Source organism: Barbatula barbatula (genome assembly GCF_947034865.1).
Source record: "Barbatula barbatula genome assembly, chromosome: 16".
Classification (NCBI taxonomy): Eukaryota; Metazoa; Chordata; class Actinopteri; order Cypriniformes; family Nemacheilidae; genus Barbatula; species Barbatula barbatula.
The window spans coordinates 928,536-951,289 of record NC_136779.1 but is presented as its reverse complement, the minus strand read 5'-3'; the positions used below and the strand labels follow the sequence as shown (position 1 = coordinate 951,289).

Below are 22,754 nucleotides of genomic sequence, written 5' to 3'. Positions count from 1 at the left end.
GGGTGTCGAAGATTATTTATGGAACCACACAGACCGACAAAGAACCACTCTTTGGAACCTTTAATTTATAACATTTCTAAACATTGATGTTATTTCACGCATCTGTTGTTTACTTTATAATTGTTGTTTAATTTTCTTGTTAAATGTTCTTAAGACGATAAATGTGACACGTCATAATTAAACGTGAGATCCGTTATCTTTCGTACGCTTTACATCAAACTGTCACCGCAGCTCTGCGCTCTCGTGTCTCAGGTGTGCGCTCAGGCGGAAGCGGGCGTGGCCGTTCGGGGACTCCTCCCCTAGCAACCGCCAGAGCTCTCAGTTCCCCGGTGGGACACAGACGCGGGCGGCGCACGTGAAACCCGCGGGGAAAACACGCGCCAGATGAGCATCAGCGATCCGTTAGAACGCGTGCAACCGCCGCCATGAACGACAAATATCACCGGGCGGCGCGGGACGGTCACCTGGAACTGCTGAAGGAAGCGACGCGTAAAGATCTCAACGCTCCGGATGATGACGGCATGACGCCGACGCTGTGGGCCGCGCACCACGGCAACCTGCACGCGCTCCGGTTGGTGGTGGGCAGAGGGTGAGTCGTGCACCTAAAGCTCATTTGAAACACGTGCTTTATTATATTATTAGACATTATTACCTGCGGTACGCAAAAACGCAGCTTTTGTCGTTTTCTGTGGGAACGGCCCCTTGAAATCACAGGTGTTCCGTTGCTTGTGCGATCAGCTGTTCTTCTCATAGTGCTGCTGTCATTTATTCATCTTACTTTATAGATAAGACACTTATTGCTCTGGTCACTTCTGCTGTCTATAAACACATTCTCTCTGTTTATGTATTCCTCTAGTCATAAGAACTTAAAAGAGAGTTTTAACCAAGAATGTGCTTATTCTCACTTCACGATTCTGACCTCACGATGCGGATTTTATTCACTATGAGTTGAGGCAAATTAAAAATGAACAACTGCCCTTTAATTATTTCTCTAATGTCGTTTTTTATGTCAAATAACTAAATTGCAGGTTAAAAACAGATTCGTACAAAAGTATCTTTAATATAAACAAACTAAGGCTTTGTCTGTGCTTTTCCTAACTTTTACTTTTTTAAGAAATATCAGCATTTACAAACTTATTTCGCTATATCCAGTACAACATATGTAAAACTTCTTTTTACAGGCTTCATTGGAAACAAATACTGGCATTTAAACCAGTTCAATAGACTGCTGATGAAGAGCGCGTCTACTGTACAGTTTAGTTAAAAACCAGACCATGAATATCAATGCATTTATTTCTGTCATGTGCCTATAGAAACACGTTATGTTTTATGACATGTTGTTTATAATACACTCTCAAAACACTTCAGTGTTCTCTTCCCACTTGTCCACTCTCACTGAAGCATTGATGTTGATGTATTATTCAATTTATTTGTATTTTACAGCCTCACACTAATTGAAGTAAAGGTCATTCGGGAGAATGATGTATGTTTGCTGTGGGTAAGAGCAGAGTTTGGTTTCTTGTGATGTTTGAAGCAGCTTGGATCAGATCAGCAGAGTACAGCGGTGTTTTATTTGCAAGTCATTAGGTAATGAGATCTAAATAACCTTCCTCTTATCTCATGGCAGGCTTAGTAATAGAAGCTAAATGTTCTGCTCTGTGATCACCTTCGCTGTTCTCTAATCGGTGTTCTGCTTCAGTCCCTTACACATCTCACACCGTGACACCGAGCCTGATCGCTGAATACCAAACACGTTGGCCATAACTTTGTTCTCTCCGATATTCCTCGCTTCAAAGCAATGTATCGCTGTGATGTATGATGCACAATGAGACCATAAATGTGTCCTAAGTAAACAGGGCCACATGAACAGAGATGGAGGCAGAGATAGTATTTTATAGTATTTAAAGGTCGACATGATGAATCGGGATGATTCCTTCTCTCTGTTTCTCTGGCTGTTGACATTTCCACTTGAATGTCAGCACAGTTGCACGCCACATTTTTGCATTAATTTAATCCCGTGACACTTGTGTAGTCCTTTACAATAACATTTTTCGTGCCAGATATTAGTAAGGGTAGAAGACGCCATATTAATGTGCTTAGATTTCGTGATCTAAACCGGTGGTTCTCAAACTGGGGGCCCCAAGATAGATCCAGAGGGGGCACAGAGTTTGTGGCATTTAATGAAATATAGAAACTTCTCATTTGTATTATGCAATCAAACATCAGTAAAATAAGACCCCCAACCACAAGAATTAATGTTTCAGTATTGTGTAACTGAGTATGTTTTTTAATTAATTTAAATTCTAAGTTTATTTAGTCTTCATTTGGGGGGTCCACAAAGCAATGCATCCTACATAAAGTGACCTTACAATGAAAAGGTTTGAGAACCACTGATCTAAACACATGGCTGATCAAGCTTTTGTGGTGGCTGGCCCGTGTCTATTAGATTTTGGCCATTACTAAGTCTGCTTTTTAATATCTTTCTCTTGTTTACTGTATACTTGGCAAATAAACCTAAATCGGTTATGTATTACAGTTCACTTTTACCCTTGTAAGACACGTCTTTGGTCACCTTATGTTTTATTAACCTTGTGCCATACAAGTAAAACTGACATTGACATGTTCATAAAAATGGATGGATGATGGTGATGTAAGCACATACTGTGTGTTCAGCGGGACGTGCTGTGCTCTTGGGTGTTCAACGTCCAGCCAAAAGCACATTAGAAATGTGAATACATTATGCATGAAATGTGTGCAGAACACATTTCTGTTTATATAGTTTGTAAAATGATGGCCATATTGAGTTGAATTTTTTTATGTTGGTTGGTTGGTGTTGAAGTTGCATGAACATGTTACAAGTTACACAGTTTTGAATGACCTCATGAGGAGTGAGTCACAAACGTGGTTTGCGTGATGCGTTGGCGGGTGAATGCATATGTAGCGTTTTACAGTTGGTAAGTGGATCTCCAAAGCATCGTGTTACTTATTCAGATTAACACCTTATCACATAAACACACGCACATGATTCTCACAATTTACTTGCATAAATATGACCAGAATTAGCTGCCATAAAATAGTCTTTAACAGCAAAGTAGACATTTCAATTTGTTATGCAATAATAAAAAATGCTTATTTTTCATACTGTATGTGCAACTTTTGTATTCATAGTATATTTATTTTCAAGTTAAGGCAGTGACATTGTAAATAAAGTCTAAAGTAAGTACTCCATCTCGCATTCTTCGTCCGTGACACTATAGCACTGTCACAATATAGCACTGCCCCAATCTCTAGATGTCAGTATTGACTTTTAAAGACATAGTTCATAAAAACATTTATCATTTACTCATCCTCAAGTACTTTCTTTTTTTTGTGGAAAAAGATATTTCAAAAATGTTGGTTACCTAACAACATTGAACCCCATTGACTTCCATTGTATGAACACATTTCTCAAAATATCTTATTTTGCGTGAAAGAGTCAAATACAGGTTTAGAACCACACGAGAGTGAATAAATGATGACAAAATATTTATTTTTGGGTAAATTTTCCCTTTACAAATAGCTAAATCCATATCATACATAATTGACATGTTCACAACTGTTTCTTTTTCTACCTCCAGAGGAGATCCGGACAAATGTGATATTTGGGGAAACACGCCTCTTCATCTGGCGGCAGCGAACAGTCATCTGAACTGCATGTCGTTTCTGGTGTCGTTCGGAGCAAATGTGTGGTGCTTGGACAACGACTACCACACGCCGCTGGACATGGCGGCCAGCAGAGGTCACATGGACTGCGTGAGATACCTGGACTCCATTGCCGCCAAGCAGATCACCATCAACCCAAAAGTGGTGAGCAAACTGAAGGACCGTGCCTTCCGTAACGCCGAGAAGCGCATAAAGAACTGCGAGAAGCTCCAGCGCAGACATCACGAGCGCATGGAGAAGCGCTTCTTGCGAGAGACATCAGTGGCCGACGCACTTGACACCATGAGCCACAGCAGTTTTAGCAGCACGTTGAGCCACAAGATCCCACAGTTCAACACTCTTGACTCCAGGACGTACTCGCAGGTAAAGTTCGTACTTTTTTTATTATGTCCCGGGGTGTAGAATGTAATAAAAACCTAATAATAACCACTGACTATTCACAGGCAACGCTTCAGTCCACAGCAAGAGGCAAAACCAAAATTCAGCGCCGCCTCGAGAAGAAGAAACAAGGAGACGGGACCTTCAAGATTTCCGAAGACGGGAGGAGGAGTGTTCGCTCCCTCTCTGGTCTCCAGCTGGGCAACGATGTGATGTTTCTGAAGCAGGGTACGTACGTCAGCCCGCGGCAGGAGTCGAATCCCAGACTCAACATCCGTAACATGTTTTCCAGTAAACCAGATGAAGAAGATGATGTTGAAACGGTTTCCCGAGCGCTCAGCGACCCTGGTCTGTATGACGCTGCATACTCTGAAATTAGCACAGACTCGGGTCGGGACTCTCTGTTTAACCGGCCGGGACTCGGCACTATGGTGTTCCGCCGGAATTACGTGACCGATGGGCTGTTCCGTATGGGACGGGATGAAGGCAGCGTGGCCGGGAGCGAGCCAGTGGGACGGGCACCGAACGTCCGGTTACGAGGCAGATTGCCACTCCGATCACCCAGTCTAGATGAGGTCAGTGTCGACAGCTCGCTGAGTCTCCAGGAGAGAAACTTACAGGTATAGACATCGATTTCCCAGTCTTTGATCTGAATAATGAATCGGTTGTGTGAATCTGTTGATTTGAACTTGGGTTGGCGTTGTCCTGTAGGATTTGCCGTGGGAGGAAGGAGATCTGGGTCTGGAGGAGGAGGATGATGAACAGCAGCCTTCGTCGGCTCCTTTGGAAGTGTTTTTGGTATCTCAGGGTCTGACTGACTTTCTCTCCGTCTTCCATCGGGAGCAACTGGACTTGGATGCGTTGCTCCTGTGTTCTGAGCAGGACCTCATCAGCATTCACATTCCTCTAGGACCCCGTAAAAAACTGCTGGGCGCATGCGGCAGACGCAATCACGTGCTGGACGGAGCGGCTGACATGCAGGACACCGTGTTGTGATGAGTATGTGTGAGTTGTCTACGATGAGATATATTTGTTTTTATCATCCGCCATATTCTATTTATTTTCTCCTGTCACGGTGCATTCTGAGATTGCCTTCACATTTAAAGATGGATACAGTGCAACCTAAGAAATTGGATCTTAAATGGAAAATCTTACAAGGACACACAATGATGCTGACTTTATAGTTAAAGCAGTCTTCAGGTCAGAATGCCAATAAAAACTGTAAATGTCAGCAGCTTACACAAGGGTTTGGAACAGAGTTGTTGCATACATGTGTGTTTGCATTTCCCTGTTTACATAATTTTTGAAACTCAGACATTTTAAAATGACCCTGTAAAGTAAACACATTTATGACCCCTTGTGGTTAATAGGAAAACCTTTCTAATGCTTTTTAATGCAAACAATGCTTCCACTATTAATTTATATAAATATAAATGTTTAAAGTATCATGAGACTAATACCATAATAAAAAAATTGTCTTTCTCTGTTAATCTAAATGGTTGCCTCTGTTAACTGAAAATGTTGCATCTTAAACGTTTCTTTCATTAAAGATAAAGCTCAATAGCTATTTCTGATTATTTTATCAATTGAAGTATACAACATTTTTACAAAATATGAAATATATTTAGCTGTGAAGAACAATGTAATTCAGCCAAAAATAAAAATTATGTTATTTATTTATGCGATTTCTTCAGTGGAACGCAAAATAAGATATTTGTAGAAATTTCTCAGTGGTTTAGTGTCCAAACAATGGAAGTCAATGGGGTTGTTTGGTTATCAACATTCTTCAAAATATCTTCTCTTGTGTTCTGCAGAAGAAAACGTCATACACGTTTGAAATGACAGAATTTTGATTTGGGGTGAACTATCCCTTTAAGAACAACATTCATGTTGATATAATCAGTGTTTGTATAGTTTCATATATGCACAGTTTTGTGGAGGAGCTTTATTTGTTTTGGATTCTGTGGTCTTGTGCTCTTTTATGATGGGGCTGTGCTGCAGGTTTTAGGTCATCCTGACCTACTGAAAGTCGATATAACTCTTGTTACTTTATCTCTCTATCCCACACACTCATACAAGCACACACACCCACCCACCCATGGCTAACATATACATTACCCTGCACTTCACTTTATCTTAGTTTAAAGTTTTAATTTGTCTCTTTTACTTTTGGTCTACAGTTCAGTTCTCGAAAGACGAGTTAATAAGAATTCTGTACTGTTGGTGTTTCATAAATGACTAAATGTATTCACTGTTTTGCCTAGTCTATTTTAAGGGCCTGGATCACATTTTAATGCCGCTGTCATGATGTATAAATACTGCCATTTAAATAACACATCATGTTGTGCATACAATGAGACATTCTTTTATGCTTCACTTTTTTTATGTTGGGCTAAAATGTGTCTCAGCACTTATTCATCCAAATGCCAATGTATTCAGTGACAAATTGTGAAAAGTTGTGGTAAATTGTTAATAAACAAGTTGAATAGTAAAAGGACTGTCTTGTTTTTTGACATTTTGAGAGTAGATTTCACCCACTCCTTTCCCATCCTTCTGTACTGACCCTTCGCTGCATTCTTCCTTTGTTCTCTGATGAGGAAGAGAGAGAATCAAATGCTTTTTATAAGGCACAGAAGTGATATTTGTAGTTAAAACCATTACAAATGGCATTCAAATCTCTCTCTCAATAAATTGCTGGTTTAACAAAATTAACAAACCTTTATGGCGACAATTAGTTGCCTATATAAGGTAACAATTCGTATTTTTACAGACGTTTTCGTGCAAATATTTGCATTTAAATATGTTATGTCTGTGCGCGCGCCCGCGTTCATGGTGTGTGTTCTTGGGATTCAAGACGACGCACGGGCCCTTGCAGCACTTTGCGCGCGTTCCTGCCAAAAGCATCCAGCATCGCCATGGGAACGCCGAGAGAGAGAGAGAGAGAGAGCGAGAGACATAGAGAGAGAGAGACATAGAGAGAGAGAGAGACATAGAGAGAGAGACATAGAGAGAGAGATAGAGAAGGGCGGAGAGAGACAGAGAGAGAGACACGGAGAGAGAGATAGAGAGAGAGAGAGCGAGAGACATAGAGAGAGAGAGAAAGACGGAGAGAGAGAGAGAGAGAGAGAGAGAGACGGAGATAGACGGAGAGAGAGAGACATAGAGAGAGACATAGAGAGAGAGAGAGAGAGAGAGAGAGAGAGAGCGAGAGACATAGAGAGAGAGAGAAAGACGGAGAGAGAGAGAGAGAGAGAGAGAGACGGAGATAGACGGAGAGAGAGAGACATAGAGAGAGAGAGAGAGAGAGAGAGAGAGAGAGAGAGAGAGAGAGAGGATGCTTGTAGCGCAGTCATCATTAAAGTCGCGCGCACGGACAGGACGGAAAGTGTGCCATGCCCCTCTGAGCGCGCGCAGAATGCAGAACATTCCAGTGGAGAGCACAGACACCGGACAGCGCGTGTACCGGGATGGCAGAGGACACCGGGACTCTGTACGGGACGGGGACGCGGGGCACGTGCTCGCGAAGCCCGCAGACACCGAGCGCGAGACACTGATGATGGAGCTCACGCGACTGGTGCAGAAGAGTGTGCGCGAGAGCAGCTGGTGGGAGAGGAGAGGACTGGACTGCACCGTCCTGACCGCAGCGTTCCTCTCTTTACCTGCAGGTACACGAGCGTGTTTCAAAACAAACTTGATCGTATATTTGTTTGCATTTCTTATAAGCCTAGCAAAAATTTCACGAGCGTGTAGTTTTAAAATATAAAGTGTTTACTGTATTTGTGGTCATTTATGCTCATAATGTAGTTAAATATTGTAGTGTACGTTAGTATTTACTATAGTAAACTCTGTTGTATTATAATAATAAATGCTATTGGTTCATGTATAATATGGTATATACTTTTATTTTTCTTATTTCTTAACTGTTTTATCAAATGGATATTTTTAATTTCTTCTATGGAAAGCACTTTGAATTGCCATTGTGTATGAAATGTGCTATACAAATAAACTTGCCTTGCCTTGCCTATTTGTAGTATTAACTAATCGTAGTAATTTGTACTTTAGTAAACACTAGTGTTCTTGGAAGTTTACTAAATATAATATTATACTACACTATTGTTTATTGAAAATGAATTATAGTAAGAAGAATTGTGTCATCTTAATTGCTCTCAAAATGTATTTGTTGTAAAAAAATATCACAATTCAAAAACAGACTTTTATAGTCTGTCAGTCAGCAGTTATGTTTGAGAAATGTGTTGGTGACTACATTAGATCTAGTAGATATCATTGAAACCACACTAGAAAACACTTGAGTGTGTTATTGTTAGTCTGGTGTGTGTGATTGTTATTGTTTTTATCAGGGAGTGTTTTTACAGCTAAAGTGCGTTATTTACTTCATTCTTCATTTACTTGTTCATTCTTGCACTTCAGGGGTGTGATTCTACGTCATCCGGAGGGCAAGCTTCACTTTAACAGATAAAATCCAAACCAAAATCTATTAAGAAAACTTGTTCATGCACTTCTGATACACACAGGTCATCTATATTTAACTCTCGTGATGTGACCATAGTTTACGTTCAAATTGCTGCGGCACTTCAGTTGGCATGGTTGTCCCGTTGGGCAGATCCAGTTTCCCGCAGCACTTAGATCTGACTCATCTTTCAGGGAGAAACCAGTGACACGGCTCCCGCGGGGGTGTGAGGAGAAACAACATGCTTCTTATTACTGTATTACTAAATATTAGATATTAAAGAAAACACCTGCCTTATTATCATCATCAAGATTCGTTCATAAAAAATCAAGGTTATCCCACTTCATCTGGAGTTTATATCTCTCTGAATTCTACAACCAGATGCAGTACAATGTTTTGCCATTTTTGGTAACTCATAAACAGATTTTTACTCCGTAGCTAAAATGTTGACTGTTCCAAGATGGCGGACGTCTGGTGGCATGTACTATATTTGAACTTAGCTGGAAAGCTGTATTGACCAATTAGCATTCAAGACCTCAACAATCTGTTTAAAAATAAATTACAAATCTTGTTTGTCATAATGAGTCTTTATACTAAGTGTTTGTTTGGCTTCATCTGTCTGCAGGATTTCTATTGTTGGGTTCCTCTGAGCCGCTGTATTTCCTGTTGGGTCTGATTATTATGGGCGTGGCTCATGCCATCATTACCGTTAAAGGGAGTCACCTGGCCAGTCACGGTGCACTTAGCGAATCTCCAGCTTGGACCGAATTCTGGGCCGTTTTCTTCATTGAAGTGAGATGCTGTCATTTTCTGTTGGCCAATGCATTCATATATAAGCAACAATCCCAGCACATTTTTTTTCCGTTTGAATATGTCAAGTTTTAAACCTCTCTTCAAACATTGCTAACGTGTAGAGTTATTGTTAGCTTCTCACACAAAATGATAAATGATCTCTTATTTGTGAGTCACTTTGGATAAAAGCGTCTGATGAATGAATAAATGTAAACACACACAGCTAATGAAATGAAAGAACGCCGTTTTAACCCATTTATCCATATTTGACCAAACCCATCATATTAAAGAGTGAAGGAAAATTATTTGCTTTATGAGATTAACTCCTAAACTAACTTTGAGATCAAGAGGTTTTAAGGTTTCCAGCCTCTCAGGAATTTAAATGATCTCCTTTAATCTGTGTTAGTAATGAAGTTCATTTCATCCAGTCCGTACACACATTACAATGGGGTCTAAAATCCACATTGTTTTGTACATTTAAAATGTACCTTATTTAAATATGCGTAATGAAAAAACAAGCTTTTTAGCCAATGATTAATGCTGACTGTGTGTGTTTGGATTGGTTGGGATGTTTTTGGTGGGTGGGGTTTATGAGAAGAGGGTGTATCTGTTATTAGTAAATCACATTTCATCGGTTTTATTTATTTGTGAGATTGTACAAAAGCTCAGATTTTCTCTGGATGCTCTTTGGACTCAAAAGAATAATATTGACATAAACATTAAACATTAACTGAGCCGAGTCGTTTTATCCACCTGCTTGGAGTGTTAGTTTTAATTTCATGCATTGGAACTCAAATTTATGCATTTAAAAAATATTCAGTTATTCAGACTTCTAGTGTCTGATTCTGTATGCGTGATGTAAATGTTGAATTGTGTTGTCAGGTGTGTGGGTCGTTTTCTGCTCGAGCGGGTGTTCAGGCTCACGTGAAGATGCATCACGCTCACACAAATGTCATCGGTCTGGGAGACTCCAGCACCTGGAAAATCCCGTTCCTGCCTCGATCTGTGTACCTGTTTATCGCCCCGCTGGCTGTGCCCATCATCACTCCTGTCGTCGGCATGGGTGAGAGACACGTTTGTGCACGTGTGTTCTGGCCTCTAAGCAGATTTGACCTTGACCATCACTACACAACATTTTGTTTGCCACTTTCATTGGCCATCACCCGCACATTAGCTCTGTTGTGTTTCTGTGTGTGTTGCAGGTCAACTGAGGGGTCAGTCTCTGTTTCAGATCGTACGCGCAGTGTTTTGTATTTGTTTAGGTTTTTTCTCTCAGTATTATCTGCTCGGATGTGTGTCCGGTCTGTCCTGCGGCTCCGCGCTGGCCGTCATGCTTCTGTGTCGAGCCATGTTCTCTCTTCCCTACATACATGTCAACATCTTTCAGGTAAAATACAAACACATCTGATATACAATAGCAAGTGTTAAACATACACAGCCCCCTTAAAAAGGGCCTAGGCCTGCAGTCCACTCTTCATTGGATCGATCTCTCTGAAGTAACCTGAGCCTGAGTGCTTTATAAAACTGACAGGTTCAATTTTTTATTGTAAAACACTTTCTCCTGCGTAACGTGCAGATGTGACTGTAAGTGAGCCATTGGCAGGCGGATTTCCCAAAGAGAAAAGTTTTTACTTTCTAAACTTTCATGGCTTTAACGGTTTAAGCATCGAGACGCAACAAATGGTGTGAGTTTAGTCCGGGACTATTTATTTGTGAGACCAATGGCAGCAATATTGTGTTTAGTCGGTACACCACACTGGCCACTAACACCAGAAATGATCTTTTTTTCACCAGAACCTCACACCCTACATTATACTCTCTCTCTCTCTATCTCTCTTTCTCGCTTACTCACTCTCTTTTAAGGCTATTGAAAATCTCTAAAGTCTGTATCGCTCCATCCCTCTCTTTCAATTCCCCCCCGGGCATCACTGAATGCGGCTTTGTTCTCCTCTTCTGCTCACAGGTTTATAGAGTTCATGTGTTTGAAGTTTGCAGTTCATGCATGATTTTCCCAGGAAGAATAAAGAGAGATTGTACTTTTGTGTTGATCCTCTGAGGTATTTTTGCTGCTTTAAGCTTTTTAATGGGCAGTTATGAGCTCTGAGACCCCAGATCCGCGCGAGTGCTTTGTGTTGGCGAGAACGCTCAGTTCCTGATACTGTATGTGTGTGTTTAAGGGACTGTTCACCTAAAATGTCATCATTTACTCGCTCTCATGTCATATCAAACCTATATGAGTGTCTTCCTTCGGAAGATATTTTTTGTTGATCATCAAACAACACCGAACTCCATTGACTTCCATTGTATGAACACAAAACCACTGAGACATTTCTCGAAATATCTCCTTTTGTGGTCCACCGAACAAAACCTCGCATACAGATTTACGACCAAACAAAGAACAAATGAGATTTTTGTGTGAACTATGCCTTTAAGCACAAGTGCTAATGTCCTGTGTGTCTGTATCCGTTTTGTTTGAATGTGGCGACCCCTGTGGTGCTTGTGGCGTCTCAGAGAGCGTTCAGATAACGTTACATCCCACGTTCATCACATACTTAACAAAGGGTCAGTTTTTGAAAGAATTATAATTCTGATCCCAGTTTTAAGGTTTTTGTGTCTTTGGTTTATGGAATGTCCAAATAAGTTTACGTACATACAAGGTGTAAACACACTTACAATTTAACCCAAGCATCTGGTTCCCAAGACAAAAATTTTGTTATTCGTTCACTTTCGGCTTTACAACTTGGCAGACTGCTCACATTAACACAAAGCAATATTACACACTGCACGAAATGTCATTTTTAGGATATTGTAAAGGTAATTATTAAAAACAACCATGCTGTTTTATCAGTGGTTTTGTGCCTTTGTGCAGCACATCGGTCTGCCCATGTTTTCATCAGCGTGTCGACCCAAAAGGATCTATCAGATGACCCATGGCGTGCTGAACCTTCACAGAAACCCACTGCTGGACTGGACCTTCGGCCACTCCCTCATTAACTGCCACGTAGAGCATCACCTGTTTCCATACCTGTCTGACAACATGTGCCTAAAGGTGTGTGCGTGTGTGCGTGTCGTAAGACTTCCTCTACCCAAATATGTTGTACATGTATAACTTGATAAATATAAAGTAACAATATTGAATAGTTCCAATTGAGTAAACACCAATAAACTGAACATTAAGATATTTTTTGAAGAAGATATGTTAACGAAAGTAATCATGTGAATGTGTTTGATGATTCTCAGATGTGCTCTTTGTTTCTTTCTGTCTCTCTCAGGTGAAGCCGGTAGTGTCTCAGTATTTAAAGGAGAAGTTACTGCCGTATCAGGAGGACGGTTATTTCTCCCGTCTGTCTACGTTCTTTCATGAATATCAGGAGCTGATGGTGTTCGCTCCTCCCATCACTGAGCTTGTGGGAGTTCAATGATGAGTTCAGAATAAATGAGAATGTGGACATTTTATCAATGCGCTTTTCCAAACGTTATTCACACATGCACTTAAGTTCAACATAAGAATGAAAGTCAACATGAGACTGCCCATTTCTGAGCCAAACAAGATATTATATTAGAAAATTATGAACAGTTTGGAGGGATTACATTTTTTCCATCTGGAGCTGATTGGTCGTGAAGTGATGTCATCGAGCAAGTTTTGATGTAAGACCAGATAGACAGATAACATGCACCAATGAATCACAAGCAATAAGACAATATAGGTTGATTATATGAGTTCAGTGTCGACTTTAAAAGCTGGCTTACTTTAAGATGTGATGGATGAAGGTTAGGTGAATCAGACGTGTTGTACGATGTCATATTTATATGCAGTAACATAATTGGCTGTAATAATCCTTTGTGTGTGCTGACATCAGATCAGTCAGTACAGTACTGTACTCTACTCTACACTACAATACTGGTGCTTAAAAGGCTGTTCACAGCAATGCCATAGAAAAACCATTCAGTCCAAGGTTTTTAAAGAACCGTCTCTTTCTTACCTTTTATAATATAAATAACATTTTTCACCACAAAGAACCTCTTTAGTGTTATTTAGATGTAAAAGGTTCTTTATGGAGCCATTTGGACAAAAAAGGTTCTTCTATGGCATCATGAAGCACCTTTACTTTTAAGAATGTAGCTTCAACTGAACATGACCTCTGACCCCTGATCTGCTCTCAGCTTCAGTCCCAACACCTCCAAAACCAACAATTTTACCTATAGAACACACATACGATAGGTTAATCTATACAGAAGACAAATACACAAAGAGACTTTTGTGTTGACACAGGGTTGTTAGTGATGTTTGCTTAGGCAAGCCTCTCTGTTGTTCAGATTTGTGGTCAAAGGTTTGTTCAACTTCTAAACTTTACTCATCCCATAATGTTTTTTATAATCAACATGAATGGTGTATGTCTAACATAATGTACAGTTTGATATAAATCCTTTGGTTCATTTGAAACAACATGCGAAACATTCGCAGAATACCCTTGTAACAATAGTTTCTTGGCAACATGCTACAAAAACTCAGAATATTTTACACATACATGTTGTCGCACAATGTTATCGGGGAGATTTCAGGCACATTTTTAAAAATGGTAATTGATCATAAATATGAGAATTTAATCTCACAATTTAATCCAGGACATTCGAAATAATGTTAATACAGCACGCAGCTGGACAGAGCTGATTCAATGTACCCGTTATTTACTGTAATAAATGTAAATATAAATTCCAGAAGTAAGTGCACTAACTCTTTTTGTAAGGTGAGTGTGTGGTTAAGTGTTGAATGTGTCTGCTGTGATGGGGCTGTGACTTTGTTTCTGGATGGTCTGTAATCGCTTCAGTGATTTTAAATTAATTCAGATCTGACTAGATTAAAAAACAAATGAATGTAATTGTGATGGCCAATGAATACGGGTGTGTGGCTGAGAGAGAGAGAGAGAGAGAGAGGATGTTGCCTTCAAACTAAAACATGCATGAAGATAGGCTATAATAAAATAAACCAAATTTAACAGTGGACAGATGTCAAATAGTGTTTCGGCTTTTTTAAGTATTGCTGTTTTAGCTTTAGTCTACATTCACGTACATGTGCAAAAATAAAATCTCCACTGTGTTCCACATCAGGAAGAATATGGCTTTGGAAAATGCAGAGATGTTAAGTTTAACAATTCTATGTGAAGATTCTTCTTTCATGGAAAAAATTACAACACACCAGTTTGGAATTATTTAAGTTAATAACTAGTTTTATGTTAAGCTTTAGTTTTTTTGGTGCCGATCTTCTGTGTGTACATCCTTCTGTCCACCAGATGGCAGCACTGAACCGTCCCTCGCGTGAGCTTTAATCTTTTTCTTGTTTAAAGGGATGGCTCAGCCAAAAACACAAATTCTGTGAGCATGCATCCATCCTCATGTCGGGATGTTTTTCCTACGTTGGAAGTCAATGGGGTTCAGTGTTCTTTGGTTATCAACATTTCTCAAAATATCTTCTTTTGTGTTTGGCAGAAGCACGTGACATCAGGCTGAGAAAGTGATGACAGAACTAACTATCCCCTCAAAATGAAGTCCAGCTCTTGCACTAGTGAACATTGCCCTACATTAATGAGTAATGCTTTCTCCCACTGTTTACATGCGACTGTAGTAAAAGGAGGTTTGCTGATATTTATTGTGATACGGATTTAAACTTGTGTTTCTTTTACCACTAAACCACACCACCCTGATTTAAAACCTTGGTCTGGAACTTTATGAGCTTCGCCTTCATAACAGTTGTGCAACCACATGCCCTCGTGCTTTGCATACTGACTCCACCCACATCCCTGTGTAGCTCCACCCACAGCCTCTGGCTGTATTAGTGGGAGGGTAAAAATGAGGTAATGCTCGAGTTTCAGCAGGAGTGGTTATCTCCAACTCACCTATTATAACTTTGGGCTTGGCATTAACTAAGTCAAAGCTCAAGACAGACAGACGGTGAGCAGTCATGGGCGACCAGGAGCTGGTGGAAGATCTCCTTGCGAGTAGCTTGCGTTCAGACAAACTCAAAGAGATGAACTCTGAGGAGCATAAAGACAATGCAGCACCCAAAGGGAATGAGAAGACTCAAGAAAATGGAACTCCCCTGATCAAAACCGAGAAGGAGATGGAAAGCCAGTCAGATGGAGATAAAGACAGTTCAACCACAGAAGAGAGCAAGATACAGGAGGACCTTCAGGAATCTGAAGACCCTGAGAAACCTCAAGAGGAACCGGAGGAGGTGCTGGGGCCGGACGATGTCATATGTGACTCCTGCATTGACCGGCCGTGTCGGGCCAAGAAGTCTTGCCTGACCTGCCGTGTGTCTTACTGCGGGTCTCACCTCAGACCACATCTGGAGAACGTGAAGTTTCAGAGCCACAAGCTGGTGGAGCCGCTTCGAGACATCGAGAGACTGACGTGTGAGATTCATAGCTGTCCTCTGGAGCTCTACTGCTGTGCAGACACCTGCTGTTTGTGTCAGGAGTGTGTGACCGATGAGCACCACGGACACAACATGCTTCCCATCGCTGAGGCACGCAGAAAAATAGAGGTACAACACACACGTGTCTCAGTTCCTTCCTATATTTATAAACCTCTTCACCATAAGAGAACAATACACTGTGTATTTCCTCTTTAACACTGATCAAAAAACTGAATTATAATTTACTAACATTTCCCAGATTAATTTAAACATATATTATTTATTTGCTTACTCTTTAGATTTTATGTTGAAACGCAATAGTCTGGCGTGATCACAGACCATCAGCTTTTATTTTCAGACTTTATTTATCAGTCAGTATTAATTGGTTTCCAGTAAAAAGAAATCTCAAACATCATTAAAATATAGTAAAATTACTAATTGGGATACACAATTCTGAATTCTAGAAAATATATTTTATAAATGTATTCTATTAGCACAGTGTTTATTTGTTATAGAATAGAATAGAATAGAATAGAATAGAATAGAATAGAATAGAATAGAATAGAATAGAATAGAATAGAATAGAATCTTCAATCAAACTTCAGAGAGTCGCCGATTGATTCATCATGTCAGATCTCAGCATCACTTTCAAATGTGTTCTCTTAGAAATGATGTCGCATAACGTTAATCGTCTATGCATCAGGATTGTTTAATGTGTGATTCTGAAGTTCATGTGTTATTCTATGAGGTTGGTGTTGACACTTCAGTAATGTTAGAATGTTGAAGTTGATTCAGTAACGATCAGCTTTTATTGAGAAGCGAAAGGGAGGGACAAGACTCACCTTGTAGGTCTATCCAAACACTCAAGAATGAAAACCATCTGAAATATTTCTGGTACAACTGAAGCAGCATGTGGTTAAGAGAAGTTGTGAGGACTGTGTAAGAAATATGATAGTGAAGAGATTCTTGAAATTCTATGAGAAGTATTAAAGTTGATTGACATTTTAAAGTCACCATTTCACCAAAGTTCTTTTCATGCAAGGCGAATAAAATGTACATTTATCAGCCTTTAAAATCAGTGAGCCTGTAAACTTTAACCCTGATTGTTATAAAGAAAAGCAAGATATTATGGAATCGCATTGACTCCACCTTATATTGTTCCTCTTTTCCATACAATGAAAGCACATGATGACCAGCGGCTTATTACAATATCACGAGATGCGTAGAGAACTTTCATAACACATCATATAGACATCCAACAGGTTTGAAACAAGCCCTTGGTGACATAATGTTCATTATAAACTGTTTCTTTAATATAAAGATTATTGTAACCTCTCAGCAATGTTGGGAAAACTTTGTCCACCAGTTCTCAAACTGAATAAGCACATTGCAGATTGTTTGATCTGTTCATGTAACACTGGGTGTGTCCTTGGGGAATTTTAAGACACGTTCACGGGATGCTTTGGGTTTAGGATCAGACTGCAAACTGGATTACACAACGTAGACGACACAAGTGTTCAACAATGTTGCCTGACAGCTTTGCTTGACAGGAAGACACGAGACAACAGAACTAATACATCCTACATGTCCAGTTACATCTAGAGGAAAATCTCTTCCGCTGAATTATAAATAGAAACTATGACAACAATGAAGCTCTAAAATCATGACGTTATTGACCGCTTTCCACAAACATTCAGTGATGACTAGTCTTTCAATTGTTTTAACGTTGATGACAGGTTGCAGTTGCTATGCAGATGTTTCTAGAACTTTCTGCGTGACTATGTCGAAAGATCTCACCCACAAGTCTCTATGATCTTCTGCCATCTAGATGTTTTATGGCTCAAATCCTTCCTTCAGTAATAGTCTATGTGAGTAGAAATGAAACAATACAATAGATCATACTAGGTTAACAACTGCAAGTACAACGATATTTTGAACAAAAAAAACAAAACAAATTACTGACACCATTCAAGGTTTCATTCTCAACTAATAGGATTACACAGACGACATATCGTAAAATAATCACCATAGTTCTATGAGACTCCTTTTTTTATCACAACATGTTAACAAGCCATTTTTGGATCCAAGAGCCATTCGGGTCGACGTTTTATTAAAGGATATAATTTTTCACTTCAAATAATTATTTAGTGAAACAGGAAGGTTCTACCCACGGAACCAAACATCCAAAAATGTTTCTTCTCCAAGGCATCGTGTAGCACCTTTATCTTAAAGAGTTTGTAAGTTAGCAATGAGGTCTTTGGATCCCGTCAGTAAAGAAAACATCCAAGTTATTAGCCCTCAGAAAACGCCCTTCACGTCTCATTGTGTGGGCTCACAATTGTGTTTAGAATGGCATTAGATACATGAGATCTGGACTGTTGATACAGCCTTTATCTTTCATTCGTGAGATTTGTTCAACATTTCTGAACATCCCGAGGGTATTTCGGAACACGTATCAACTGGAGAGAGTCAATCTCAAAGTGAAGGATGATGTTCTTCGTACCTCTGGTGCAGTAAATATCTACAGAGAGTGAAGCTGTTCTGTGATGATCAGGTTTACAGGAAAAACACTGACTTTGGGTTTCACAACTCAAAGCTCTGATGTGTCAGATCAAATGTTTTCTTTAGGTTAGATGCACAGAGTACAACAGTAACATAACCCTCTATAACACCAGCGGTGTGCTGGGTTTTGTCTAAACCTGTCTGTGGAATGCAAAGCAAAACCTGAAGACACAAAACAAGGCGAGCACAACGGAGAGCCGATGTGGTTACTCACAGATCCAAAGAGAATTTACATACAGTACATGGTGCACCATATGAATCAGGGTTTAGCATTATGTTGAGAATTTTATTTGATATCATTTGTTTGATTTCAATCTAAAGCATCTCTGTCTGATGTTGTGTCTTATGTGTTCTCAGAGGGAACTTCAGGACAAAAAGTTCGATGTTTTAAAGACCATCACTGCAGCTGACAATGCCATCAACAAACTACAGCTCAACACTGTGACAATAGAGGTAAAACAACGTCTGTCTGATCTTAAAGGGTGTAATCTGTTAATTCGGTATGTGATCCTTTTCAGCCTCCATTTATCTTTCCATGTAAGAATAGTGCCTTTTCCATCAGCTTTCGAACAATACACAAGATTTTTGGATTTTATCCAAAGGTATTTCCTTCCTCCCCGAATTACACCTTGCACAAGAACAAGCCTTTTCCTCTGGCTGAGTGTCTATCTGATAAAAGTCAGGAACTGGATTGTTGATGTAGCTACTGTAAGGTGAAAATGCTGGACGATGTCTCTTGTGTCCTCAGGCGTCTGTGAAGGAGGTGCAGATAGTAATCGAGGAGCAGTTTAATGTACTGCTGTCGGCCGTGGAACAGGCTAAGAGAGACGTGAACGAGATTTTAGATGTGGAACAACGCCAGGCTCTACAACAGGCTGAAGGAATCAGAGTTCATATGGAACAGCGATGTGCTGAACTGAAGAGAACTCAGAGTCACATCGAGAGAATAACAAAGAACAAAAGTGCTATTGGCTTCCTGCAGGTATGAAGACTTCAACTTTTAGTACGAAGTCACTTTTTCTTTTTACTTTTGGATGTTTAAATACTTTCATCTGTCCCAGTCAGAGCAGTAACCATGTTAACCATTAATAGGTTAAATTTCATTGCATTGTTCGGCCCAAATCGGGTACCTCAGAGATGACTTATTTTTGGATGCAAACCGCAGAAGCGAGTTAGCATTTTAGGACGTCCTGTTCCATCACCCCAAAAAACTATGGATTTTTTATGGGTTTTTGGTAAATCCCCTGAAATAAGGTCTGTGGTTAACAAAACCTTGTACTATTTGCACGTTTTAATCTATGACATAAAACACACCAGTTATAACCCGCTTGTGATTTTTCTGAACTTTTATTTTAAATACTCTTAAAATCGGTGGTTGCTAACAAGCGACTGCTTCATTTGTCTGGGACGTTAGATACGTCATCACCTATATAAAGCTCACAAATAATGCAACATGGGCGCAAATCTCTTAAAACATTGTTGGGGATACATTCACAGAATAAGTTCTGACCAGGGAACACATTTTTAATTAAGTTTGAATAAATTGGCGGGGGCTTGGTGGTGGTGACATTGATATCGAGCGATCGTAGTGTAGTCTGTTTGGCCTCATGTTAGCGTTTTACTTCTGCCAATTGTATTTAGGATTCAAAAATAGCAAATATTGTTAATCTGTAAAGATTATTTTGACAGACAAAATGTGCTTATTTTTTGCGATCGTCTAAAAGTGGATGGGGAAACCAGTGCGGCGCTAACTTCCGGGTTAACTCTGAGGTGCTCTATTTGCAATGTCTGGTTTACGGGCAAGGATTCCTTTCTGCTGACCAATAGCAGACAGGGAGCAGCTATTTTTTTATTTATTTATCACATGTTTTTATTTTTATTGAGTAAAACACATGAAGTACAATAGGACTGAACAGAAAGGTCACAATAAAATATTACATTTATTTCTTATGTCTTTAGTAATTATCTTCATATATTATTATGTTAAAAGTTCTAAATAGCCTCAAATTTATATTTTTTCCCACCAGCATTGCATTTTCATCTTAATATTGTATTTTTCAGGAGTATTCACAGTGGAAGAAAGAATCGACTGATGTGTCTTTACCTGGTGTTTCTATCGGCCTCATGGATCGTCTCCAGACGTTCAGCCGTGTTGTAAAAGAGTCCACAAAAGCCACGTGTGACCAACTGCAGACATTATATAACAACAAACTTAAAGAAAAGGGTGAGCACACAAGTAACCGTTAAACATATCTGCGTGGCACTGTGAAATGTGGCTAATATAAAACATTTTCAACTTTCAGCAAATGTGGGCATAAAGACAACCGTTTATGCCATAATGGCTGCTAAAAACAACATGTCAATACCAAACCCAAACACCAGAGATGACTTCCTCAAATGTGAGTATTTACCAGTATACAGACCAGTTTAGCATAAACCAACCTATACAGCATTAAAATTCTTTCAAGCCATTTCAGCAGGATGTTTCTGCTTTTCTCAATTTGCGTTTCTCCTCATTTGAATGTCTTTTGAATAAACTCATGAATAAAAGTTGTTGATCCTCTCCTACAGACATCACGCCTTTAAACTTTGATGCAGACACGGCGCATCAGTTCCTGCGTCTTACAGAAGAGAAAAAGAAGGCCACGAATACGACGCCATGGCAACACGGCTATCCTGACCTGCTCGAGCGCTTCGAGCACTGTCGTCAGGTGCTGACGGTCGAGAGCTTCTACCTAGGCCGGCATTACTTCGAGGTGGAGTTGAAAGGAGAGGGCACTCACGTGGGCTTGACGTACAAGAGCATCGACCGCAAGGGTTCTGAGAGCAACAGCTGCATCACGGGAAACAACTTCTCCTGGTGTCTGCAGTGGAACGGCCGGAGCTTCTCGGCATGGCACAGCGACGTGGAGACGCCTCTCAGCGTTCCTATAGCCACACGGATCGGCGTGTACGTGGACTACTCTCGAGGCGTCCTGGCGTTCTACGACGTGGAGAACAGCATGTCCCTCATCCATCAGTACAGGGCAGAGTTTCGAGAGCCTCTCTACCCTGCGTTCTGGCTTCCAAAGAAAGAGAATGCTGTGCTTCTGGTGGAACCAGGAGGAATGGTTACCCTGAAAACTCCTTCTCCTGTTTCTTCTCCATAAATTGCTTGGGATAATCCAATTATACAAGTTGCTTCATATTGTACTGTATATAAAAAATCTGAAGAATTATTTTTATAACATCTATTAGTGTATTTATATTTATCACATATCACAAAATGTATTAAATAGTTAAATGTATGAGATATTCAAAAACACTCCAGGTGTCTATGCAGTGACATTTCACAAGAGATAGTATAGAGTTCATTAGGGTTGGTCATTGGGGGAGGGGGATTGGGTAAATGGACAGACATGTTTCTATCATCTTTGTTTTCAGTCTGCATGTTATGGATTTCACTGCTATATTGTTACATGTTGATGTTGCGTTGTGGCAATAACTTTTTTGGTATAAGCAACATAGCAAAATAAAAGCTACAACTGCTACATTGAGTATTTGCTCTTGTGTAGAACTGGTTCTACCGGTCCAGGTCACAAAGTCTACAGGGAAATATGGACAATGCTTTTGGTTGCCTTGTAGGTGAATCTCATTTGGTATAATAACAATAAAGAAGAAAACTATGGAATAATCATTTTGTTAGAATAAAATATGTTGAATGGGCAGGTAGGGCAGCGCCCCTCCCAAATATTCATCCACAGAAATATAGAACTGTGTACAAACTAAATCTAGCAAGACTCATAAATGTGTTCTGAATTATTCAACAAATGGGCAAAAGTTATGAACGTGAAATTTACGTTATGGACAAATCGAATTTATTCGTTACGAATATATTGATCCATCTGTTTATATTTTACTAAACCCTTGTTGATAGAGTCTAAACATAAAAAAGTCAGTCTATGAACACATTTCCTATTTAAAAAAGGGAAATAAACATGAGTTAAGGATGAGACAAAAAAGGTCACGTTTTTGGGAGACGACAAACTTTATGTGAAATGAAATGCACAATCCTGAAGCAACAATACCCAATGAATGGAGAAGGGATGCCTCTTTATAGAACATCAAATAGTTACATTAGTGGTATTAACCTGTTGTCCATAGTGAAATAAGCTAGCTAGCTGCACGCTAGTCTCAGCCAGCATTTCAATAACATTTAATCAGTGCAGGGAAACGTTTAGCAATATATTCATATTAAATCATTGTCCATGGCCATCATATCAGACTTAACAACAGATGAGTCAGCAGCACCCCAGTCTCCCCATAACTGTCCCAGTGAAGAAGGTGAGCAACACTGTGTTAATGACTTTACCATAACAAAAAAGAAAGTGGAATATTTATTAATGACAGAAATCAAACAAAATTGTTTTTCTCACATAATGACCATTATGACATAAA

General features: G+C 39.8%; 3 protein-coding genes across 3 annotated transcripts; all 3 read left to right on the top strand.

The window, feature by feature from the left end:
• Positions 1 to 224: 224 nt before the first annotated feature.
• Positions 225 to 6,570, top strand: ush1gb (Usher syndrome 1Gb (autosomal recessive)). Its single transcript, XM_079477144.1, has 4 exons — positions 225 to 589; positions 3,618 to 4,065; positions 4,146 to 4,700; positions 4,792 to 6,570. Exons 1-4 carry the CDS (start codon positions 426 to 428, stop codon positions 5,074 to 5,076), a joined length of 1,452 nt encoding a protein of 483 aa, XP_079333270.1. The 5' UTR covers positions 225 to 425; the 3' UTR covers positions 5,077 to 6,570.
• A 547-nt stretch (positions 6,571 to 7,117) lies between these two features.
• Positions 7,118 to 14,352, top strand: fads6 (fatty acid desaturase 6). The gene is made up of 6 exons (XM_079475753.1): positions 7,118 to 7,745; positions 9,174 to 9,340; positions 10,223 to 10,403; positions 10,543 to 10,727; positions 12,210 to 12,389; positions 12,613 to 14,352. The coding sequence occupies exons 1-6, from the start codon at positions 7,415 to 7,417 to the stop codon at positions 12,760 to 12,762; spliced, it is 1,194 nt and encodes a 397-aa protein (XP_079331879.1). The 5' UTR covers positions 7,118 to 7,414; the 3' UTR covers positions 12,763 to 14,352.
• A 916-nt stretch (positions 14,353 to 15,268) lies between these two features.
• Positions 15,269 to 21,985, top strand: trim16 (tripartite motif containing 16). Its single transcript, XM_079476010.1, has 6 exons — positions 15,269 to 15,884; positions 18,675 to 18,770; positions 19,066 to 19,299; positions 20,379 to 20,541; positions 20,621 to 20,716; positions 20,889 to 21,985. Exons 1-6 carry the CDS (start codon positions 15,300 to 15,302, stop codon positions 21,464 to 21,466), a joined length of 1,752 nt encoding a protein of 583 aa, XP_079332136.1. The 5' UTR covers positions 15,269 to 15,299; the 3' UTR covers positions 21,467 to 21,985.
• Positions 21,986 to 22,754: the final 769 nt, after the last annotated feature.